Raw genomic sequence first — 23,039 nt, 5'->3', positions numbered from 1 at the left:
ATCACCCCAGTAGTTGTTAAGATATTTCAATCTGAATCAAAGTGAACTGAATGACACTGCCGTCCATAGAGCCATGCCGCTAGCATGGCTAAAAACTCTATAGACTGCTGCAGTGGGAAAATACAACCAGACAGAAGTTAAATCTTGGAAAATTCGAGGCTGTGGCCACTATGTTTATTTAATATCAGCCATTTTTCAGATCATTACTATTCTATAAACTGGTTGGTAAAATGATCAATGTGTACTCTAAGTCAGGGAAAGCCAATGTGGTAAGTTCTGGCATCCACCAGTTGCTGTGAACACAGAGGAAAAAAATCATTAATATCCTCTCCCGCATGTCATGATACCAGTGACAACGCATGACCCGACACACAAGGCGGAAGGAGTAATTGTCCCAAGCTGCAAGGGCAAGCTGGGGTATTGTGGCTTTGCGCTGGGTGTTGAGACGTAGAAACAGCACTCTGGTCTGTGGTGTGGTGGACGGATAAAGAGGCCAGACTAAGGGAGGGGAGTGAATAAGGAGGCTGGGCAGCAGGGAAGGAGGCGGAGACGACAAGAAACAAGGGACAAGATACTACAGAATGAATAAGAGAAAGCGTTTAGGGGGGAGCACAACAAAAGAGGAGGTACCCCCCAGTGTCATATTGCCTGACCTCAACGGTCTCTCCAGCATGCCCACAAACACAAGAATCCTCACACAGGAAGTCCTCCACAGGCCGCCCTTTGTGTAGAGATGGAGTCACGCTCCAGTGTGGGCAGAGGTTCAGTCTTTACTCTGTTATACCCAGAGCTACAGCTGGCCGTGGATTTGGAATTGGGACAGTGACACACATACAAACTTGCATTTGCCTACGCAGTCACACACCCACCCCAAAGACAACAATTCTGTGAAAGATGTGGGTGCCATTCATTTGCATTGTAATGCCTTGAGATGTATTTTTCATCTGCTTAATATGAATAAATGCTGTTTGAAAATGAACTTGAAAGAAAAATCAACAAGAAGCCGATGGGAGGTTCTCTGGGAAAGTTTAGTTCCTTTCTGTCCCTGTCGGCACAACTTCAAAAGAGTGAAAAAGAGAGTGAAGGAACAGAGGGATGGAAAGTTGTAAGCATGGAGAAAGGAAGAGGCTGGACATGCATAGCTAGTAGAAAAAGAAATATAGATAGAACGCGATGTTGCATAAATTATTATCATTGGGGGGTCCGGGGGTCCAGGGGTCCAGAGGTCGGACATTCTGTGTATAGCGACCAGAGAAGAAAGTTGAGGGATTGATGATAGAGAGGGGGAGAAAGAGAGGCGGTGTATGAACATTAGTATTATCACAAGCTATGTGGATAAAACAGTAAGTATTGTGTGGGAACGAGGTGGCCTAATCTTGTGCAGAATGATGCAAACTGCAACTGGCTGGAGAAAGTCCCATGGAAAAGGAGGGAGGGATGGTGGTAAATAAGAACGTCTACCCACCACCGCTACCACCTCTCCCTCAGCTACGAGGATTTAACCCCCCCACCGCCAGTCAGTCTGCTCGCCCCCACACAAAGCTGCAAAACACTTCTCATGATGCAACATGTAGAGTAGACTAACAGTGCCCTCCCCAGCTCCGGAGCCTCCAAAACAACATGGTTCCACCACAGGAGCTGCAACAAGACAGCACATCTGGATGTCAGATTATAGAGATAAGCCTGGCATAAGGGCAGAAAGAACAGAGAGAATGAATCATCTGGTTTAAGAGGATACCAGTACAGAATCTCATAGCTTGCCCCAACTCTGAATGACTCCTGGAAACAACTTCAAAAAGATAACCAACTACAGGCTCCATAAAATACAGGGAATGAACACAGATAGGAAGATTATGTAGGTTATCTTTTAATGCAGCTGTACTTGAAAGTAATGCAATGATACAGCCAAACGGTCTCTGAGTGGTCTAAAATACTCCACTTTTGCAGGATGACAGACTCTCTTTAAGACATTGTTTACTGTATTTTACTATCTTAAGCTATATTGGCATATAGTGGAGTTTTTCCATATAAAATCTATAAAACAATAACAACTCTCGTGAGTGAAAACATTCTGTTTTTTTAAAGAATCAAGAAGAAAAAAAGCTTTTTGCAGTTTAATGACCATGCATTTTTCAGTTTATCCAATGGGTTTTGCAAGGATTTTCAAAAGCCAAAAAAGGTCAGAGACCTTTCTCAACCCATCATGGAGACTGCAAACTTTTAATTGAAAATGTCAATAGGGAAAGCTCCAATCAACCATCAACTCATATTTGCTGCCACAGTAGAAGTCGGATTGTTTGTTCTTGGATTACTCCTAATACTTATGACTTTGTATCTCACCTAACTCACAAAGCCAGTGAGATGCCATCAAGCCGGTTATTCATTCATCTGTCACAAAAATAATGATTTATACCACTTGAAATGCTTGAATCCCTCAAACTACTCAAGTTATAACAAATAGAATAATTCTTTCCACTCAAAAGCCTTTGAACAGCTTTATGATGGCATAACTAAGTATAAAAAACCCTCTAACAGGCACCAAAAAAAGCAACTCTATTTAACTGTCAGGACTGAAATACCTCCTGCAGAGATGTTCGTGAAACGAGTCCACAAATTCCACCCCTCACCCTCCAACCACCCTACTCCCACAGAGGAAACATGCCCTGTTTGTCTAAGCTCACCACATCTTCCCTGCAACAAAGTCAACAAACATGCATGGGCACATACTTGTCTAAAATAGACAAGAGTTCTTATCCATGACCAATGACAAAAGTCTTTGGATCCACCCATGTGTAAGGATTAAGACAAGCTGTTGACTGTTTTGACTCAGTTCATGCAAATGAGTGAAAGCAGCTTAAAACAGGTTGTAGTGAAGGGACATGATCATGTAGTGTAAGAGATTATAGCCATGTATTTGGCCTAGGTGCAGGGGAGATCAGCAGACACACTGGACGCTTGGGAAAGCGCTGCTGCTAGCTGTTGCGAGCTGTGAAGAACAGAGGCGTGCTGAGGTCATGAGTAAACACACAGGCTTGTCCAGATCTCAGAAGGGGGGGGGGGGGGGGGGGGGGACTGGAAACACATCTGCTCTGCCTTTGATCCAAACTTCTGCGGCCCAGCACGCCACTCACCTCAGCTGCCCACTCTGTGCCTGACTAGAAAACAACGGCCACAATCCTAAACACTAGCTCTTCCTTCCCATGCTGCCCTCCTCACTGTTGGTGCTGACTCGCAGTAGGAGCAGCTTTTTATGAAGGACACGAATCTTCAAATGTCAAGAAAAAAAGATAACATTGCCTAAGAGATGCCTTTTGTTTGCTTCCCACTGTCTCATGCAAACATAGTAGTTTAAATGGCCTTACCTCTGCAGACCAGCAGTCAGTTCTAGGTTTCTAGGTTGTAAAAGACCAAGAACATCAGGCAGATTATATATATATATATATATATATATATATATATATATATATATATATATATTATAACAGTTATAATGCTGAAAATGGCACTGATGAAAGCTGTGAGAAATAAAACCAAAACAATGTGCTGAAAGACACTTCATCAGACAAATACTTTGTAGAGTTGAGGGGTACTGCAGAGTTGGGTGAGCAACCCCCCACACATTACAGGTGTTCATTTGATGATGAAACAAAAATAATTAATTGTAACGACAAATTCGATTGCTCTGTGTTAGCATTCAGAGTTTCATTTTAATTTGATGGTTCTTAAAGGGGCTATTTGTAAGTTGTCTCTGCCACTGAACATGGTTTCTTGCCAGGAGGTGGTGGTGATTGTCGCCTTACAAGAGTTTCAGTCATTGTTGCGTTTACAAGACAAGAGGTTATAAAACGCCCTTTAAGCAGCACTATGTCTTTAGGACAGACTGGAGGCTACAGTGAGTCGCTATAGGAAAGTTATGAGACGGGCCAGGGCTAGCTGGTTAGCATGCTAACTTTCTAAGAGTTTTGCTAAGAGTTAACATTTGTGTTGAAGTTTGACGTTGAACCTCCAATGTTTCATCTAGACTAGTAACTAAACAGCTGTTAATGCTAACGCAGGCTATGTTGCAATTGCAAAACTTACAAATAGATCCTTTAATGCTGTTTCAGATGAGATGTGGTAAATCTGCACAAAACATCTACCGTACAAACTGTAGTCTCAACACCAATATGTAACTTTGTGTATTGACTTTAAGTATTGCAACTCAATAATAAATGTCATCCTAGTTCCTTCTACACTCTGTACTGGAAATGACTAAATCTCACCATCTCCTCTTCTAACTAAACCACAGCTGAAAATATGACTAATAAGGGAACACAGTATACAAGAAACATACAGCACACTCAAGTGTGGGAGTGAGACACTGGTTTTCACAGGACATAAGGCCAACCATGATGTCACCTTAGTTCCCTCACAACATAACCCCTTGACCTTATAAGAAGTGCTAATTTGATGAGTCTACATTTCCACTGCGGTTAAGAATTTTTGTTCAACAAGTCACACAAACTGAATCCTAACAACAAAACCGAAACCTCCCTAAATACAGGGAAACGTGGCATTTTGCTGGGACTAGCAGGCTCGTGCTGTCAAGACTTGTGGGATAAAAGACCCCTTCTTTAACATATGACCAACTTTGACAAAGAACTCCAAAAACCCCATTATTTTTAGACAGCAACATTATTATGACTTACATCAGCTGTGACTCACCATAAACTTTTTTCATTTAGATTTCTGACTTTCTTGGCAACATTAAAATGGCAAAAACTCCCTAACTGACAAATTAAAACAGAGCAAGGGATGTAAACAAATAATTGTTTTTGTCATGTGAAAAACTTCAGCCTTGCCGTCTGGTATCTTTCCCTTACAAACCGCGCTCGAGGCTGGGCTAGTGAGAGCTCCACCGCAAGACTCCCACCCTCCAATTCCCAGTGCTTGTACTGTATGAGCCCAAAGAACCACATCCTGAAGAGAGGAACGCAATCGACAGCAATGCCTCCTTGAACTGGAAAATTGGTTACACAATCTGAACTTTTCACTGACGACTGTGTTGCTCCACTAAAAATATTACAATCGCTGCTTTCATTGGAAGCCAAACTGTGGAGAGTGCAGAGACATTTCAAAGGGAAACAATAGCTAAAACCCCATAGAAAAACAGCGGGTCACTGATCATGGGATGTGATGGGAGAGTTGTCTGTCCTTGATGTGAGTGCCAAGGTGAGAGGCTCCACCACTATTTCCCAGAATACTCTTGGGAGTTTGGGATCAAGTGAGCACTGACCAAAGGATAGTTGTCTGTAATATGGAAGGAGAAAAAAGAACTACAGTAGTAGGTCTTATGCCATGGGCAAGAATACAGCATGATATACACAGCAAGGACTCTTAGAGGGAAATACCCACTGACCCCAACTTTATCCAATAAATCAAGGCTTATGACATCTGACAGCAAACAAACATATTAAAAACCCAAACAATGAACTTAAAACAAAATGATGAAGAGTGTTGTAGTTTTCTTGAACGATGAAATGCTGTGTAATGGAGATTATGATATATTAATGATATATTACATTAACCGTATATTGTGTTTACATGTAGAGTGAGGTGGTTAAAGATTAGACAAAACCATGACTTTAATATAAGCCACAATGAGCTTATATAAATGTAGGAAAAAATCTGCTTTTTGCTGTTTCCTGCCACATCTTTTCAAAACTGATCTTGAGTGTGTGAAACTTCTAGAAGTATCTGGACTTTCCCCAGAGCTAAAGTGTACAAAATAACTCTTGGCTAAATTTTCTGTCTAATCAATAACTGAGGTTTACAACAATCCAATGTTTGAGTTTGACAAATAAAAAACTACTAAAACTATAGCTGGGGTGAATTTGGAGAATCTGGGAGCAGAGGGTGACTCTGCAGCTTTGGACCCCACCTCAGTCGACCCAGCCCCCTGTCATCCTCTTTCCCTCTCACTCACTAGGCGCCCACCCCCTCACATAAAGAGGATCAGCATATATACAGTGAGAGCACAATTTGGCAACACATCCCTATAATAACACACAGACCCATGCAGGACTTTTTGCCAGGCGACTGGAAGAGGAAATAGAGGAGTATAAACAGCACTCACTGCGGCCAGGCTCGGGTTTCCATGGTGTGCTGAGGCATCCTCTGGACAGCTCACACACACAACATATCGCTCAGGAAACACGTGCAAATCTGAAGGCAGGCAAAGAAACAGTACAGGCCATGCTAGTTAATAACGTGGGCTCACCTCTAATTATGAATCAAAATCAGACAGAGGGATTTGTGGTGGAGGATTGACAATACATCTACAAACACCAAGTATTTACTATCCCTCAGACCAAGAAAGAAAATGGCCATTTACAGATAACTGCTGACCTTTATGAGCCGTGTAAACACCATGAAATATTCCAAAATTTTATATTAACAATGGCTCCTGGGAAGAATGACTGTTTCATCGGGTTCAAAAGCAAGGATCATTTACAACAATAAAAGGACTAAATTATTGTAATAAATCTAATAATCCGTAAACTCTTCAGATGAACTGAGCTCAACACATCATCTCAACTGGACAACCACACTGGCCAATATCTGACCTATGGCCTGTTACATAGACTCGTATGTGTAAAGAAAACAAATCCAAAATTTAATTTCACTTCATGAAAAATACTGATGCAGTAGAAACTACTGATGAAGAAGTAACTTCCTGCATGACCAAGCGAACAGGAACATTGTCAAAATACGAAAACACTTCATCTTGCATCCTTGAACCACTTCAAAGGTTTTGCAGCAGTGTTGACTTTAGTCTGTAAAAGCTCATATTCCTCCACAGTGGCCATTTTTTTTAAATACACTGGTTTTGGTTCAGTTGTGTGGATTAGTGGTTTATAAACACAGCCAATGCATGCACACAACTCACCACACACTTGTATTAATGTATGTATACCTTGTGCGTAGCATGTAATGAAGAAGACTACAGATGTCTGTGTCACTGGGTGGGTGTGGATGGTGACTGATTGTTCAACAACTACTTGACAGATGGAATTTACTGTGGAAATTCTTGGCCTCTGAAGATGAATTCTCAGGCCACTATCAGACCACACTTTTCACTCTTACACTTAAAAATACATAGAAACCTCACAGAAGGCTGCAATATAATATACTTAGCAAATTCATGCTTTACACGAGTTTACACAAATTAGATCTCATAATCTAATGGGCAGATGTAACCACCAAATTGTATTAACTGTTTTGATCTTGATAAAACAGTGGCCCTTTTTGTAGTTGGCCTCAGAACAAACTTTACAGTTTTCTGCCCCATTGGTTATGGAGTGAGAACAGAAAAACTACTCGAGTTTTGTTCATTTCTTTCAACATTTTGTTTTGAGGTGAAATGAAAATAAGATAAATCAGATAATAAACCAGTATTCCGACCATAATAAAAAAGTTTTTAAAAGTCCCATTGTGTTTTAGCCTTGTAGTCTTAAAACATCTGAAATATATAACTGGCCAATTAGAATAAAGATCCGTTTTATTGCTTTTTAAATTTTTACATGACCTGACCACTACGTACTGTTAACTCAGTGGACCACATTACACAACCTTTGTCCCCAGGAGACTGGGTCTAATTTGATGTGTAACGGACCTGCTGAGAGAAGCCATCATCTCAGTCTGCAGCAGGTCAGCATTGCTTTAACATCCAGGCCCCCAGGGAGCAGATATTAACTTTACTGACAGGAAGGGAGCCATGTTGGTCCCATGAAAAGGTGGCCAAGGGTCACAGGCACTAGATGGGCCATGGAGATAGATTCTCACTGCCCTCCATAGACAGCCCTCCAATCTCTCTCTCTCCCACTCTCAGTAGCCTCTCAAGGGAACCACTTAATGGCTGCCTGTTCTCAACAACACCCCGAGCAGGTAGGGACAGGACATAAAAACAAGTGAGGGGGAGAAAAATCAACATGCAAACCACAGATGACTTGCTCTTTCTGTGGGAAATTTGGCTGAGTATGAGCCATAGAGATGTCTATTTCTGATTCATTTTACTGGGAATTGATTCACTGAAAACATGTAGGTTACATACCTCCATAGAGCTGCTTGACAATACATCTGAGGTTGTAGTGCCGCTTCAGAAAATTGGCAACCAGGTTGAACTTTTTCCCTAAAAAAACCCCCAACAAAGCAGAAATACAGATGGCAGTGAGGAAGAGCAGGAAGAGCTGTACATGTGACACCATTTCAAAGGCTTAATCAGTGCCACCACAGACACTGTGTCCACTGTCATTCCCTGATACACTGATTACAATTTATTCAATTTACCATCATGACACAAAACAGCCGCTGTTGCCATTCAAATCATTTTCTGGTCATGCAAATGTTATTCCTACAATGAGATAAAGTGGTTAATCAAAGGGCACAGTATGCAAATATTTTGATCCAGTATAAAGCCCTTCATGTGAGTTCCAGCACTGGCACTCCACCACATACTGCAGAAGCAGGACAGACATACTGACAGCTGAATGTTCATGGTAAGGGCCCTGCATACTACAAAAGCAGCTAACTGGTTTATAGAGTGAGAAACTGTTCGTTCTGTTTTAATTTAACTGACCTCCCAGTTTGACGCAAGCAGAGAAACTATGGCCCGAGCCTCTGCTCTGTTTGTCATGGAATGTTTGTCATGGTATGTCAGATGTGCTGGGCAGAAGAAGTGGCCTGTTGCCTAATCTGGTAGGAATTTGTTGACTAAAAGCAAGGGTCTGGCTAACACGCTATCGAGTTGTTCTTTGTAAACAAGACAACAGTGCTGGGAAGCTGACAGAGCCTGCTCACCCATTGGTACCTTTTTTGTACCTTTTTCCTCTTCTTGATACAGTGACTGTAAAACTATACATGACTTAACCACCTTTCTATTATTTCTTATTCTTATTTGGTGTTCTCATATTGCTGTTGTCGTGTGAACACCTCATTAAATGCTAACTATGGGGATTTTTTGTATTTAACTTCAATTAAAGGATTACATGTCATCCATAGTTTGAGAACATCCTGACCTCTTGCACTCAAGGCTCTTTCAGAACTTCCTGGATAATGTCAGATGTAAACTGTCATCAAGTCAAAGACAAGTCTGTCTTGGTTTTTGAAAAGCTGACATTTTGGAAGAGGGGAGGTTTTCACCCATTGGCAACAACACTGACAAGACACAAAAAAACTTTGCAAAAGTCTCCTCCAAAAGTTGATCTATAACTGGGACGAGTATGTGGTGTGTTCAGGTGAACGTAGACCACACAGAGCAGAACAAGTGTGAAGGTGCTTGTGTGAATTTTTTCCCCTTTCTCTGTTCGCTGATGTCATCTCAACTTCAACTCGAAGCATCTAATTATCGTCTTCAAAAAGGAGCCGTCTTGTGATTCCTTGGATAATGACATGCAATTACAGAGACGGTTTGCCACAAAACTGTCACAGGTATACAGTTAAGTTCACTGACCAGTGATTAATGGCACCATCGCTGCTTTTGTTTTCTCTGTTCTTGTGGCTGAATTCGCTACCAGGGTCAATATTTCAGTTAACAAAATAGCTGCAAACATAAATGAATGAACAAATGAATTAATGAAACAATCAGTCACTCAAATCAGTCTCTCAAGTAAGGATACATCCTAAACTCCATTAAAATGAAAGGCTTTTGAAATATGGATACCTGTTTGCTTCTATGCCACTATCAATTACAATCAACGTTTTTGTGAAGCTTATAGGATTAGTACTTTTACCCAAGTGAGAGGCTGTAACACTTTTAGCCTCTGGCAAAATTGACAAGTTCAACAGTTTTGTCAAGATTTGTGAACATACATTAAAATCTTCCAGCAAGACACATCACGAACGGTAACAGTGCTTGTCAGTGACTGTTAGTCTTCTTCTTCAGGTCCTATTATTTTCAATTGTAGGGGCTAATTATTATGCCTGGGATATAAAATCAAAGCATTTAACCAGTTGTGACGGCAGAAAATCAGTCTGGCTCCAAGAGCTGTGGCCTGGGATTAAGATCCCCTGTCTTGCAACAGAGGGGCCACGTGACAGTGTTTGGTGGATGATAAATGGGAAACAAGAATAATTATGTTATGAATAAAAGTGTTTTGTCAAACGAGGCGCCAGGTATCCCTGTAAGTCTGTAAGTACAGCGCAGTCTGCACAGATAATAACAATGACACATTTTTTGTTGTACCCCATCAAAATGGATTTGCAAGAAAACAATGATTATGATGATAAAGTTCTAACTCTCAGCTTAAATTTGAGGGTGTTTACATCCATGTTTGATTCGTGTTTTTAGTATTTTGGTAACAAATCCGTTGCAGTCAGTGTTACCTGAAGGGTATTAGACACTGAAATCAACTTAGTACCTTCCATAGTGAAGCTCTTCAAGCCCCTAATGCACCCATCTTCAGTTTTTGGTTGTTTGGTGGGCTTTGGGGGCTTAAGTCTTGTCTTCAGCGAGTGAGACACATGTTGGAATGAGGTCAGGTGATTGACATGGCCACTCATAAACATTCCACTGTTAAGCTCTAAAAACCACCCTTAGGTTGTTTGGCTGTAAGTTTAAGATCAATGTCCTGCTGCAGGATGACCAACAACAGCAGATGTAAAATCATTAACTTTTGTTCGCAGTGTGCAAAAAAACAATCAAATGAAACGCAATTTCTCAAGACACATTTGAGCAGCCAATTACAAAATTAGTTTGACCCCGTAAAACTGGGGGGTAGTAAGTGTAAAGTGGCTACAATTACTATACAGTTGTTCTAAGCTGGATGTAAACACCTTGAATTTAAAGCTGCATGTTGGTACTTTAAGTTCATGGTCATTATTTTACTACAGATCCAATGTATTGGATTACAGAGACAAAACAACTAAAAGGTTGTCATTTTAATGCACTGGACAGGATGGACCAGGAGACGCATGTTAACGTTAATGAGCACATTTATTACTGTAGCACCTCACTGGTCTGTCTTCAGAGCTGGGGTCTTTGGAGTTTTGTCCCATTAATACTTGATGTACATGAAGTATGTTATAATAATGGAAAAGCCAACAAGCTTCAAATAGATTGCTTCATTAATCCCAAAGGGAAATTGCACAAACACACTTTATTGGTATGTAGAGCATGGTTGTAGTTAACAATAGCAGCATTCCTTTATTGGAAAAACATTTCGATATTTTGTCATTCTTTAAATAGCAAAGCAGTGGTCATGTATCGTCCATTCTGGATGTCTACCCAGAGAGGAATGCAGATCCGTATCGCTGTTTTGTATTCCCTGCCCATTCTAGTGCAGGAATCCAGCATCTTTCATTGCACACTCATGGCTTTCTATGTTTTTAGAAGCTTTGATTTAGTCTGTTGGACTCTTTAGCCTCATATCTAGCTCTACAACTATTCTCATTGCTTTCCCTGGTGGGTTGAGCTTGCCAATTCCCAGGACAACTTTGACAGGGATGTCTGGATACAGAGTTGGGAACCAGTGCAACACCATGGCCTGAGACATCAGCTGTTGCTCCAACTTTATAACGTCCTGCACAGCGCAGAGTTGCTCTTGGCCCTCTGCCCAGGTTCTCTCGTGCTAAGCTTACATTCATGTTTCTCTCTAACAAACAGTTTGCCGGTGCCTCCCCTGGGAATGAGTGGCCCCTTTCTGTGGCAACTGTGGCCCACAGTGGTGCAATACACAAATCTGCAGAGAAGAGACTTTCAAGAGTTTCATTTGTATTACCTTCAAGAGAGGATGTTCCTGCTTAATTGCTTTGAAACCCAATGCACAACAATATTATGACAGGTCAAATCAAACAGTAAACAAGCTAGCTCGCCATGTTTTCAGAAATGTGGTAGATAATATTGTAACTGCTTATATAGAGTGACTTCTACGATCTTGTAAAATACCGCAGTACAACTATAGAAAAAAGAAACTCCAGAGGGCTGGTGCCAAGGCTGGAATACTGTACTTTTGAGAGACACACACACACGCACACACACACACACATCCCTGCAGCTTTCACCACTTCCTGGGAAAACAATGAGAGGAAAGAAAAGTCAACAAACCAAAAGGCATCCAGAGTGACTAGAACTGTAAAATGGAAAAGACAGGGGTGAGAAGCATTCAGACCAGGGTCAAAGGTAAGTCCCCATGGAAAAGACTTCATTAACTTCAGTCATATCCTGAGGAGATCATTAAAAAAGCTATAGAAAACAGAACCTCTCACAACCTGCATTCCTGGCGGCCTGTGCTGTTGTGACTCATGCAGGAATCCATAAGCATTTCTGCTCTGACTTACGCAGGTCCCGGCCATGGAGAGGTCTGACCAGAGAGGTGGTAACTAAACGAGGTGTTCTCTCCGTGCTTTTATACGCACTTAAGTTACCTTGTTACCCTAAGCTTAAGCTAACTAAGTAGTAACCTGATTTCATTGAAGTCATGTCAAAGAGAAATCAGATTTCTATAATAGGGGTAAGGTATGAAAAGAAACCAGTTTAACACAGTGCAGGGAAAGATGATAACTTGCAGCCATGTCTCCTTGTATACAATATAGTTAAATCCAAAGTCTGACTAAAATCAAAACTGCAGTAAATAAGTCTAAATAAGACAGTTTCCACAGATGAACAGAGGATTCTTTTTCAAATTTAGGCTTGTGCACAATAAGGAAAAAATGAGAGGCCTTTCACTCAGTTAGTCCAAATGTTTCCACCAAAAATGAAAAAAAAAAAAAAAAAAAAAAACTCAGCAGTAGTATTATATATCATTATTACACAAAAATTATGGCAACACTGGTTCAAAAACATGGCGAGAAAACAAGAGGAGAAATCTGAATACCCACCAGCTGCATGTAAACGCAGACTTTACTGTAACCGGGTTATTGCAGTGCATGTAAGGCATTCTCCAATTTCCTGCAGTAACCTGACTTCTCTCATTAACCGTGCTTCTAGTGTGCATGTAAATGTGGTGACTGTATGTCAGGAGAAGTGCAATTCCCACGCAAACCCCTTTATGAACAGGAGTCGAATCAGCAGGACAGTCAGACATCAGTGCCTGAGACTTCTGCTCTTTTGACATCTCTGCTTTGATGTGGACCCCCTCCCTCTGTCCTCAAGTGTGGGTGGAGAGTTGGGGCTTAGAGCGAGAGAGAGGGGTGGAGTGGTGAAGGATGAGAGAGCATGAGGAAGTTACCCATATGTAAGTGGGGGCTTTCCTGGAAGGACATCACTCTCTGTGTGTAACTGTAACTACGGCCGTAGCAGAGCACTGTGCCTTATCATCCTGCACAACGTCCACCTGAAACAATATTTGCACATGAGTGTTCAATTTAACATTTGGGTGACCCCTTCATCGCAGTTACAAAATACGCCGCAGCATGGTAGCTCAGGCCAACCCATAATGCAGCATGTGACTAAAGTGGTGGGGAGCATTTTGGAGCGCAGAACAATTATCAAGGGAAAAAAATCTATTTCTCAGAAACATAATCTGATGAGAGAAAATGCAGTCACAATACAAAATGTCACATTCAATCATCATTATATCTTAATTAGCCCAAGAGGCCACAAATCTCTCTCTCAAAGTGCTGCCTCTGTTTATATTAAAGAACAATCAGAATGAGGAAGATGCAAACTGCTTATTCTGCATTGAGCTCCTTTGGATTAATGTAATGCAGAGCAGTTTGTGGACTTGAGCTATGCACTGTGCTGGCCCTTTAAAACTCAGATGTCTCATTGGAAGCAGGCTGTCTCTGCTTGCTGGGTCCTCTGTAAATCTGCTAGCCTGTGTTTATAAATCCAAACACATGAACCATGGCACACATGGCGATTCTATCTAGGATTTGCTACCTGTGTCTAATAATAATGGGCGAGTAAGACGATGAGGAAAAGAGGGAAAAAAAGTTCGGAATTTTATTGTTATTTTTAAAAGATGTAACACACTGTCCTTGTGCAAACAAAAGGCCTGGAAAACATTAATGACTACAATTAAACTGTGCTGCTTTTGTTGCCTTCCTAGGCCTTTCCTGACAACACAAGGCAAATTTGGCAGTCTGCACTAGGATGACACCTGCCCACAGGAAAACCATACAGCTCACAAGAGCATGTGACAAAGGCCCATTTCTTTTGAAGTGAAGGAAAGGGCAGAGAAAAACAACAATATCCTCGGAAATGTTTCAGTAATTCCTGAAACAAGGCACTCTGGTCATGCTGAACACTTAGCATGAGTTCAAGAGAGTGTGTGCCGTCTCCCAGACCAGATTGTGGTAAAGGGGAACAGTCACATGAATGTGATCCGTGCTCAGGCTCAGGCTGAGGCCCTAATTATATGGGAACAGAGTGTGGTGTGACAGCTATGGCGGGGATTGCGGTTGTGTCCTAAGAGACTGCAGCTGACCCTGCGGAGAGGGAGAAGGAGAGAAAGTGAGAAAACATGAAGAGACGACATGAGGAGAGCAGAGACGAGCAGACATGGAGGGCACAGGAGAGGAGAGGAGAGTGGAGAGAGGAGAGGAGAGGAGAGGAGAGGAGAGAGGAGAGAGGAAAGGAGAGGAGAAGAGAGGAGAGGAAAGGAGAGGAGAGGAGAGGAGAGGAGAGGAGAGGGTGCATAAATGCGCAAAAATGTAAAGGACAAAAAAGAGAAGGGGGGTTAACAGTGGAGTCAGACTGTCCTATGTGTTGCTGCTGAGTAAGGACGGGGGCTTACAGCAAGGATTTAAAGAGCCACAGCAACACCACAAAGCACCAGGGGGTAGGGGGTTGCCCAGCAGGGGCAAGGGGAGGGAGGGCGAGCAGGGAGAGGGGCAGGCTGGCTGGAGCGGCTACTCTGATCAGGATCCATTTCCAGCCTGGGCCTTGGAATTCCTTTGTTCCTGTCACAGGTCTCCATTTCCCACTCGCCTTAATCCCAGCCTGCCTCACGCCCAGTAACACAGAGCAGGGCAGGTAACTCTGCCACAGGCATGCCTCTCTATTTACAGATCAGTCCCCACATAACAGCCACTCTCATAAATAGGAATAGCTACGGTAGCACTGAGAAGGAACAAGGTGGGTTAATACAGGTTGTCACTACAAAATGATCAGAAAGTTGCTGTGAACTGTCACAGCAGGAGGCTGAAAAGTTGCCATAATTGATTCTCCCTAAAATGTAATGTAATGGTTTATATGTTTGTGTGTTTTGTACACAGAAAGACTCATTCGCATTTCGACTGAACAGCTTTTCCAAATTTGATAAACTGTTTTAGCCTGGGGCTGCAGGCCCTCAAAGTGCCAGAGAAGCCAAACAAAGCTAAATCTATGACAGGGCAAAGCAAAAATTAACCATCTCCCTTTTAGTCTCTACACATCCTCCGCATTCTTCATTGGGAGGGAGATGGTCATTCGTAAACACATTCTCCAACAGTAAAGCAATCCAGCAACACTTGTGCTTTTCCCGCAATGGCCATGGCCAGGCTGCCTTAAGCCCCCTTCATGGGGCTGCCAAGAGGAGTCAGTGGTACACTGTGCAGCACTCGCAAAGCCCTCTCCCACGGCTATTAGTGACCATTCATCTGGGGAGCCTGGGAAAATGCCTCTCCAGCCTGCCGTGGCCATGGGGAAACAGGCTGGCAGGTGTTCCCTCCCTGTAAGCCCTGGCACCTGTGCAGGGAGAGGAAGAAGGAACCAACTCTGCCATGGGCTAAAATGGACTCTAGGTACCACTTCGCCAGGGCTCCTCTAACTCTTGACTGGTAGGAGGACTCTCAAAACCCAGGTTCAACAATACCCAAGCTCAGCATAAGATGGAGAGATCCATGTGGCTGTATCAATACCAACAGTAGACGTAAGACATCTGGTAATGTGCTTTGGCAGTTTGAAATGGCATGTTAACTAAATCCATGTAAAATGGACCTTCTCAGTTTACACTCTACACATACACACAAATATATAGCCCATTATGAACTGCCATATTAATTTCTCCTCGAGTTAAAGCAACACTAGAGCAAATTAAAATCAAGATAGTGCACAATCAGCACTGGAAATACACAAGAGCTAATCTAATGCAAAAATCAAAAGTATACTGGTAATGTCTAACAACATACACAATAAACAACAATCTCTTGGGCAGCCTGTGCAGCATGTTGTGTTGTCCAAGAGGACCGTGTCTGACATGAACAGGTCTTCTGCAGAGCACTGGCCTTTTCAAGAAGATAACTGTGACACTCTTTTTGTCGTAAAGGATAAAATGTATATTTGTCAAAGCACAGAGAACCTATTATCCGCTTATTTTCAATCTGTAATTACTCTGAGAAATGTGGGTGTGTTCAACACGGTCTACCAGGGAGAATGCAAGAGGCCTCTCCCAAGCTTCTAAAGTCTAGCATGTCCACTCTGCTTGTCCAGAGCCAAAATATTTGGTGGGAAAAGTTCCCTCTGTTCATCTCTCTAAAAACATAAATAAATCACATCACTATGAGCTAATCATGAAGTCTCAAGTAGCCTGGGTAAAAAAAAAAATTAGAGGGGGGGGTTCGGGGCTGGCAGTTGGAAATTGGCCTCTGCAGCTAAGATTTGAAGAAATGACTTGGATTTATGTTGGCAGAAGACATGGGATAAGCCCGTCTCTGACATGTTCACTGGGTGCTATACACACACATATACACCCAACACACCATAAGTACATAAATACAATAACCCATAGAGATAACTCAGATACAAACACTTGCACTGAAGGGCCTTGGAATGTTAAAAGCTGTTGATGGCTCATTTGAAGTGCCAACAGCTGAGGCTGTTACGCTGTTCTTACGGCTGTCTGTTGGCGGAAGCCCCTGTGATTTCACACTGGCACCAGCTCAAACACCGCCTCATTCAAGACCCACAGTCCCCCTCCCATACCATCCCACACATAGCACCACACTCCATCCGCCTATTCTTGGCCTAGACAACCAGCAGTATCCTGCCTGACACCTTTCTCTATATGCAACAATATACACGTGTTCCAGCACATGCATGTCTCTCTCCAGGATATCCAGCTTTATTCTGCTCTCAAATAACATAAAGCTGCACACAGACACACAGATGCAAAAAGGTCTTCTGTCGAAGCAGATACATGCAGAAAGCCAGCTTCCACTCACTGCTATGGACAGTCTGAAAGTCCTGTGAGGATTAGCAGGTTAGCATTTGACCTGCTTGCAGAACAGATGACCCCAATACTTAATACCCACCCTGAGGTTTGCTGTGCTTCCCTCCCTAAGCCTATAGTCTGTCCTCCTCTTTTTATGGCTCCTGCCTGCCTGCCTGCTCTCTTCTCACAGTCACAGTCTCCACCTTTACTGCTCTGCTGCCTCCCTCACATGGGACAATGAAAAGACCAAGAATGTCATTACACTCACTTAAGACTTTAATAGGACTACAGCACATGAACTGTGTAGGCCTGTTTGAGGCACTATACCTTTTCATGTTCTGAGAGGGGGAAATTTCATCGATATGGTATGGAGTCATGTTCCACTGGTTACATTCCTTTTGGCAGAGTTGCAAGGAGCTTAATCATTTTTACATGCATATTTCACTGCTGAAACACTGATAGTCCCCTTGTTCATGCAGCAGTGGAGTGTATGTGTATGTGTGCGTGTAAGTGTGTATGTGGAGCCTCAGTCTGTGATCTCCATCATTAGAGATGTCTGTCTATCCTCAGTCTGTCATGGGGAATATGCGTCAGGCTTTTCAGTAACCTTACACTGTCAGCCTGTTCACACCTAGCCCAAGGGGAGGATATATCCCTCCAACACACTATCGCTCCTTTTGATTCTCACTGGTTCGGATGTGCATGAGCCCCTGCTTTCATGCATGTGTACCCGCTTATATTGACTATTTGTTTATTAAGAAAATGACAAAAGTTGGGTAACGTGTATAAGTGCATCTGTGTATGAAGTAAAAATTGGAATACACTGTTTAAGAGGATGAGAGGACTTAAGTGGAGGGGAGTAGCGTGAGAGGCAGAGCTGCAGCCATAGGAGAAACTTTATGAGGCCGACTGCCCTGTAATCCCACTCTCACAGTCAGGCCTGCCCCGCTGAGTGGGCCCAGTTTAACTGCCCTTAAGTGCTACCTGTGACAAACCTTTCTGCCTTACAACACACAGCTGGGGGTTCCTGTGAAACTAGGCTTACAGTGCTTCAAAGACATGTGTGTGGGTGGCTGGGGAATGTGCTCTTATTGGACAAATAAAATAAATAAATAAATAAAAAATTCAATCAACTTATTCCCACTGGCACCTAATGTATTGATATTTCTCTGTGTGTGTATTGGTTGCATGTGTGTATGTGTGTATGTGTCAGGGCGACTTTTTTTTAGTGTCATCCAGTTGAGCACAAGTGCAGATCAACACAGGTGTGCCAACACCATATTAACTGGAAGCGTAACAAACATTAACAATATTTGCATGTACAAATGAATCCAAGACGTGCCAAGTTTAACAGTGCAACACAATATGAAAACCTGTATCAACTCTTGGCGTCACAGGCCACACCCTGGGCGTAGATAGTCACCATGTCCCAACTAGTTCTGTTGTCTTTCCACCCACACTCCCCTCAAAAAGGTAGCCTTGAAATATTTTTTTGACCGTTTTATAACTCCATTCCCATCCTGCTCACAGAGCTCAATGGCTCAACTCCATGCACACAGCCATATCTCTGCACTGACTGCCAAGTGAATAAATAATGGTTTTGAGTTCATAGCCAAAGTAAATCATTTTACTTATTCAGGAGTTGATGACAGACACACCTAAGACAAGGAAAGGGGAGACAAAGATGACTGCATTCCACAGGAATGAGCAACAGGGAATTCAAAACAGAATAAACATAACTTGTAGTCATTACCAAATAACAATTTGAATTAATGCTTCAAGTAAACACACAGAGAAGCCAATGTTATACACAATAATGGATCACACAGAAATAAAGCATATCACAATAAATATCCAGAATACTTGGCTCTGGTGCAGTGTAATGGGGGTCACAAGATGGTGTGTTACCTTTCACAAAAAAGGCTGAGGCAGGTGCCAGATCCTTCTTCTGTTTGAGCTGTCTTCTATTGTGGAGGGACTCTGTGTACTGCTTAACCCTCTGGTCAACAGCATCTCGAACCAGGGCTGTAACCTCCTACAAACAGTGTGGAGATATTTCAGTACAGTGACATGTTGTTGGACCGTTAAGAGAACAAAAGCTTTGATCTGACTTTAAAAATAAATATTAATGATGAGCACAGGAAAACAACAGGACAAGTCCTTGTAAGGCAACTAACTCCACAAGAGGCTAGGTGGAGAGATGGGAACAGTTTTGCAACAATGAAACCCCCTAAGAAGAAAAGACAGAAAGCTCAAAGTCATTTTAGATTCCACGCTATTGCTGTCTTTTGAAAAGGCCCCCAGCAGAACAGAAGCCATATATTCACTCACACACTTATTCACACACACGCCCTTCTGCCTGTGTCTGTACCTCGATGTGGCCCGTAGTAAACCAGCTGGCGTCCTCTTGGCCGCCCAGGGGCAGAACGTGGAGATCCACCAGCACAGCAAAGTTCCCACACTGTAACACAAAGAGGAAGGACAGCCACAGGTTGCTGAGGGGCATTGAGCTCAAAGACAACAAAGGAAATCAGAGTGTGGGTGATTGACAGCGAGACAAACCGCAACGACCCCCTATGTCCCCAAACATCACCCCAGGCCTCTCACAGCAAGTCCCCTCCCTCCTGTTCCTCTGTCTAGCCATCTTTCTACCAATCTCTTTACAAAATAGTATGGTCCTGCCTGTCTCCTCACATTTCCCCTCTCTCAGCGTAAAAAGTATTTTCTTGTTCTATAAGCTTTGCGATGCAATCACTGCCCTCAGGTCACAAAAAGTCTAGAGATGTACCACATAAATGAGGATTATGCCACTTTGTACAAGAGAAGTGATAAAACTCAGATCTACCCTAAAGCACTCCATGCCTCTGCACTTCTGCACTACAACTTTTGAGTGGTGTAGAAAGCTGAGTAGCTGCAGAGTGGATTCCTGAAGCACTACGTCATCGTGTCAGCGACAATAAGCTACAAGGGACAGGGAGGCCAGAAATGCCGTGGCTGGTTAAGTTGCTGTTACATCTTTCTCAGGCTAGCCTGATTATGGTTTACACATGAGTGCAAAAGCTGCCCGCTGCAGAGAGCAAATGGATGTGGGTCTCGTGTGAACTTCGCCTCTCCCTGGACAAGGAAGTAATGGATGGACTGAGACCACCCACAACATGACACAGAGGAGCAACAAGTACTGCCCAAAAACCCAGAGTGATAATGAACCAAAAAGCATTCAACTGAATGGGGCAAAAAACACAGAGTCTTACAAAGACAAAGCCAGACACTGATTTCAGGCTCACAGTGTAGAACTGGAATAGAGGTTGTACAAACAGAAGGGGTTATTCATTTAGTAATAGGGAATACTTATACACACTAAAAGCTTTGTTTTGAGTCTCGTCCCCTGGGCTGAAGTATTACAGACAGAATGACTAAATTCTACAACCCAGACTTGAGGGACGTTCCTACGGCCTCGCTCTGAGGATGACACGAGAGAATGAATGAACAGGGTGTGTAGGGAAAGGCCGCTGCTACTTAGGTCCTAATTCTGGACACAAGTCTATACCTCCCAAATCCAAAAACTGTCCAGCTGTCTGCCCCTCATCTTTGGAATGAGTTAGCTTAGCTCCTTCCTTTAAAGCAGGATATTAAAGGTTTTAATAACTGTTCACTGACATTAAAAACCTATGTGCTGGCTCAGAGCAAATCATTTTTTTTTCTCCCATAAAAGCATTTCCCTTTCTCATTGTCTTTCTGTAAATAATAATTGAAGTGAAGCTGCTTCCTTGCTTCTACTTGCAGGTCAACTAGAGGAGAGGGCGCCACCATATGACTGATGAGGGAATGTTTCAGTCAATTTTAGTCCCAGCCTTTTCTGCAGAACATGTCAAGTCCTCACCAGCTAATGTGTGTCAACTTATACTAAAGTATGTCTCAGCATCAGTGTCACCAAGACTAATGGGAAATTAATGTTATTCTAAGTCTCTTACGAAAACAATGCATTAGTCTGTGATCCTCTGACTCATCTGTCCCTTATGTGAGAATGAGTCAAGAGATTACAAGAGTCCAAAAGTCCAAACAATCAAGATGCGTTAACCACAAAAATAGAAAAATTGCTTAACAGTAAATATTCTCTGTACAAAACACAGTGGCACTTTGCGTAAAGATTATTGTAAAGGAAAGAATTGCAAACATTGTTGTACAAAAACATTTTCACAAAAGCAGAAATGGCAAGGACCAGAACAGAGCCCCCCTTTATGCGCCAGCTCCTCGTGTATAAAATATGTGCATGTTGCCTGTCAGTATCAGCTCATCCTTATAAGTATTCTCTCCATCCTCCTGCCCTTTGTCTCACTTCAGTCCACGGATGACTGGTGGCCTCAGCTGACTGCCTCCAACAATTACCAGTGTGTGGGAAAGCCTAGCAACAGAGGGTCAAGACCTTGTCAATCCAAACAGGGACGAATAAGAAGACAAGCCCCCACAGTGGTTTCTTGGGGTTGGACTTGACACATGCTGGATGTGTGTTGGTATCCTGACTTGAGTTTTTGTCTTTTGGGACCTAAGAATGGCTTTACAGATGGATATAGGAAATATACCACTGTGCCTGAGATACCAGTTCATCAGGTATAATGACCCCTACGATGAATCCTTAACTTGTAATGTTCAGTTTTGGTCGACAGTGTGTCGGGGAAAGGTTAATTCACTTCCACGGTGAATATGTAGTCATCGGTAACGGTGGTGTGGCATCTGACTACAGTGAGGGCCGTTTCTAATATTCTGCTCCCAACATGCGTGAAAATCCTGACCACAAGATCAGTCTTCGAGGGTACTGTACATGGCTCACAATTACACAACCTAATGTGAGCTCTGAAGAGCAACACAAGGTTAATTTGATCAGTATCTTGGAACAAAGGGGGCAGTATAAGGTTTAGAGCGCGGTCCTTACGGAGAGGCACAGCAGGGTGAATCTCCTGAAGTGGTTTCTGAGCTTCTGATTGAGTGTGCTTTGGGCTGAAAGCCAGACATCTAGCGAGCCTTAGACTAACTTCCTTTTATCACATTAGAACAGCAGACAAGACTCGACTGGGAACGGAACCTAAATGACAAACATTGGTCTGCCCCAAAAACAGCATGTGATGCCCTGAGCTTCCCGGGAATGGGGAATTTTGTCAGGAATGCAAAGTAATGCAATCACACTAATGAGAAAACAATTAATTTGCCCAGCAAAATTCGCAGCTTGCTGGAGGTGCAAATTTCCCTCTAAAGTGTCAATCCTCGAGTCCAGGCTGTGCTGTTTAGGTGCAGCTACCAGAGCTTTTACAAAGGCCATATGTGTCGAGTGTGGCAGATAAGACAAAAAAAGCAGGAGAATCTAATTTTACACAAAGGCTCTGACCACATTCACATCATGTGGTCTAAATTCGTCAACTCCCAGCACAAAGAGTGACCAGTGGATCTCTAAGCTGAACTCTGCCATGAACTATGACCTCCTCGTATCCCCCCCATATAGCCCAGCTATGGTCCCTCTTTAGTGAGATCTCTGCAGGCGGCCTAATACTTTGTAGAGGCAGCAATACAGACCACAAGAACCCTGTCTTCCTTGAGCAAAGTAATCTGAAAGTATCTAAAAATCCAGTGTGCTCATTGAAGCTATCCTATTTTGTGTACTTTACTTTGACACATTTAAGGCGATACTCTGAGCAACTGTCGCTGTTGTTGGAAAGAAAGGTTTGATAAAGGGCCAAGTTCTAGAGGAAGTTATTCTTTTCATACATAGTAAAGTGGGCCAGCACTGTTTTGTTCTCCGTCTTGCACAGGGCTTTTAGAGTTATGAACAGAAGCTGAAGGCTGAATGAGAGGCAGCAAGGAGTGCTACTTAATACCAAATCCTTTATTGTGCCATCTTTTGTGTGCTGTCACACACTGAATGAATGGGACTGAGTC

General features: G+C 42.7%; 1 protein-coding gene across 2 annotated transcripts in view; it reads right to left on the bottom strand.

Annotated features, from left to right (window-relative positions):
• Nucleotides 1-23,039, bottom strand: part of slx4ip (SLX4 interacting protein) — a 31,368-nt gene that overhangs the window by 4,014 nt on the left and 4,315 nt on the right. The window contains exons 3-6 of one of the 2 annotated variants that reach the window (XM_023411825.2): nucleotides 19,483-19,572; nucleotides 19,020-19,146; nucleotides 8,093-8,170; nucleotides 6,116-6,204 (exon numbers count right to left, since the gene is read on the bottom strand). In XM_023411825.2, coding sequence (XP_023267593.1) covers nucleotides 6,116-6,204; nucleotides 8,093-8,170; nucleotides 19,020-19,146; nucleotides 19,483-19,572 — 384 coding nt within the window. Of the gene's footprint in view, nucleotides 1-6,115; nucleotides 6,205-8,092; nucleotides 8,171-19,019; nucleotides 19,147-19,482; nucleotides 19,618-23,039 lie in introns of those variants that run through there. The other variant, XM_087175488.1, reaches the window with a different exon arrangement.

This window comes from Seriola lalandi, unplaced genomic scaffold, assembly GCF_002814215.2.
Source record: "Seriola lalandi dorsalis isolate HSWRI2012SDOR001 ecotype SW California unplaced genomic scaffold, Sedor1 jcf7180002054470, whole genome shotgun sequence".
NCBI lineage: Eukaryota > Metazoa > Chordata > Actinopteri > Carangiformes > Carangidae > Seriola > Seriola lalandi.
The sequence above is the reverse complement of the archived record's forward strand: the minus strand, read 5'-3'. Positions and strand labels throughout refer to the sequence as shown.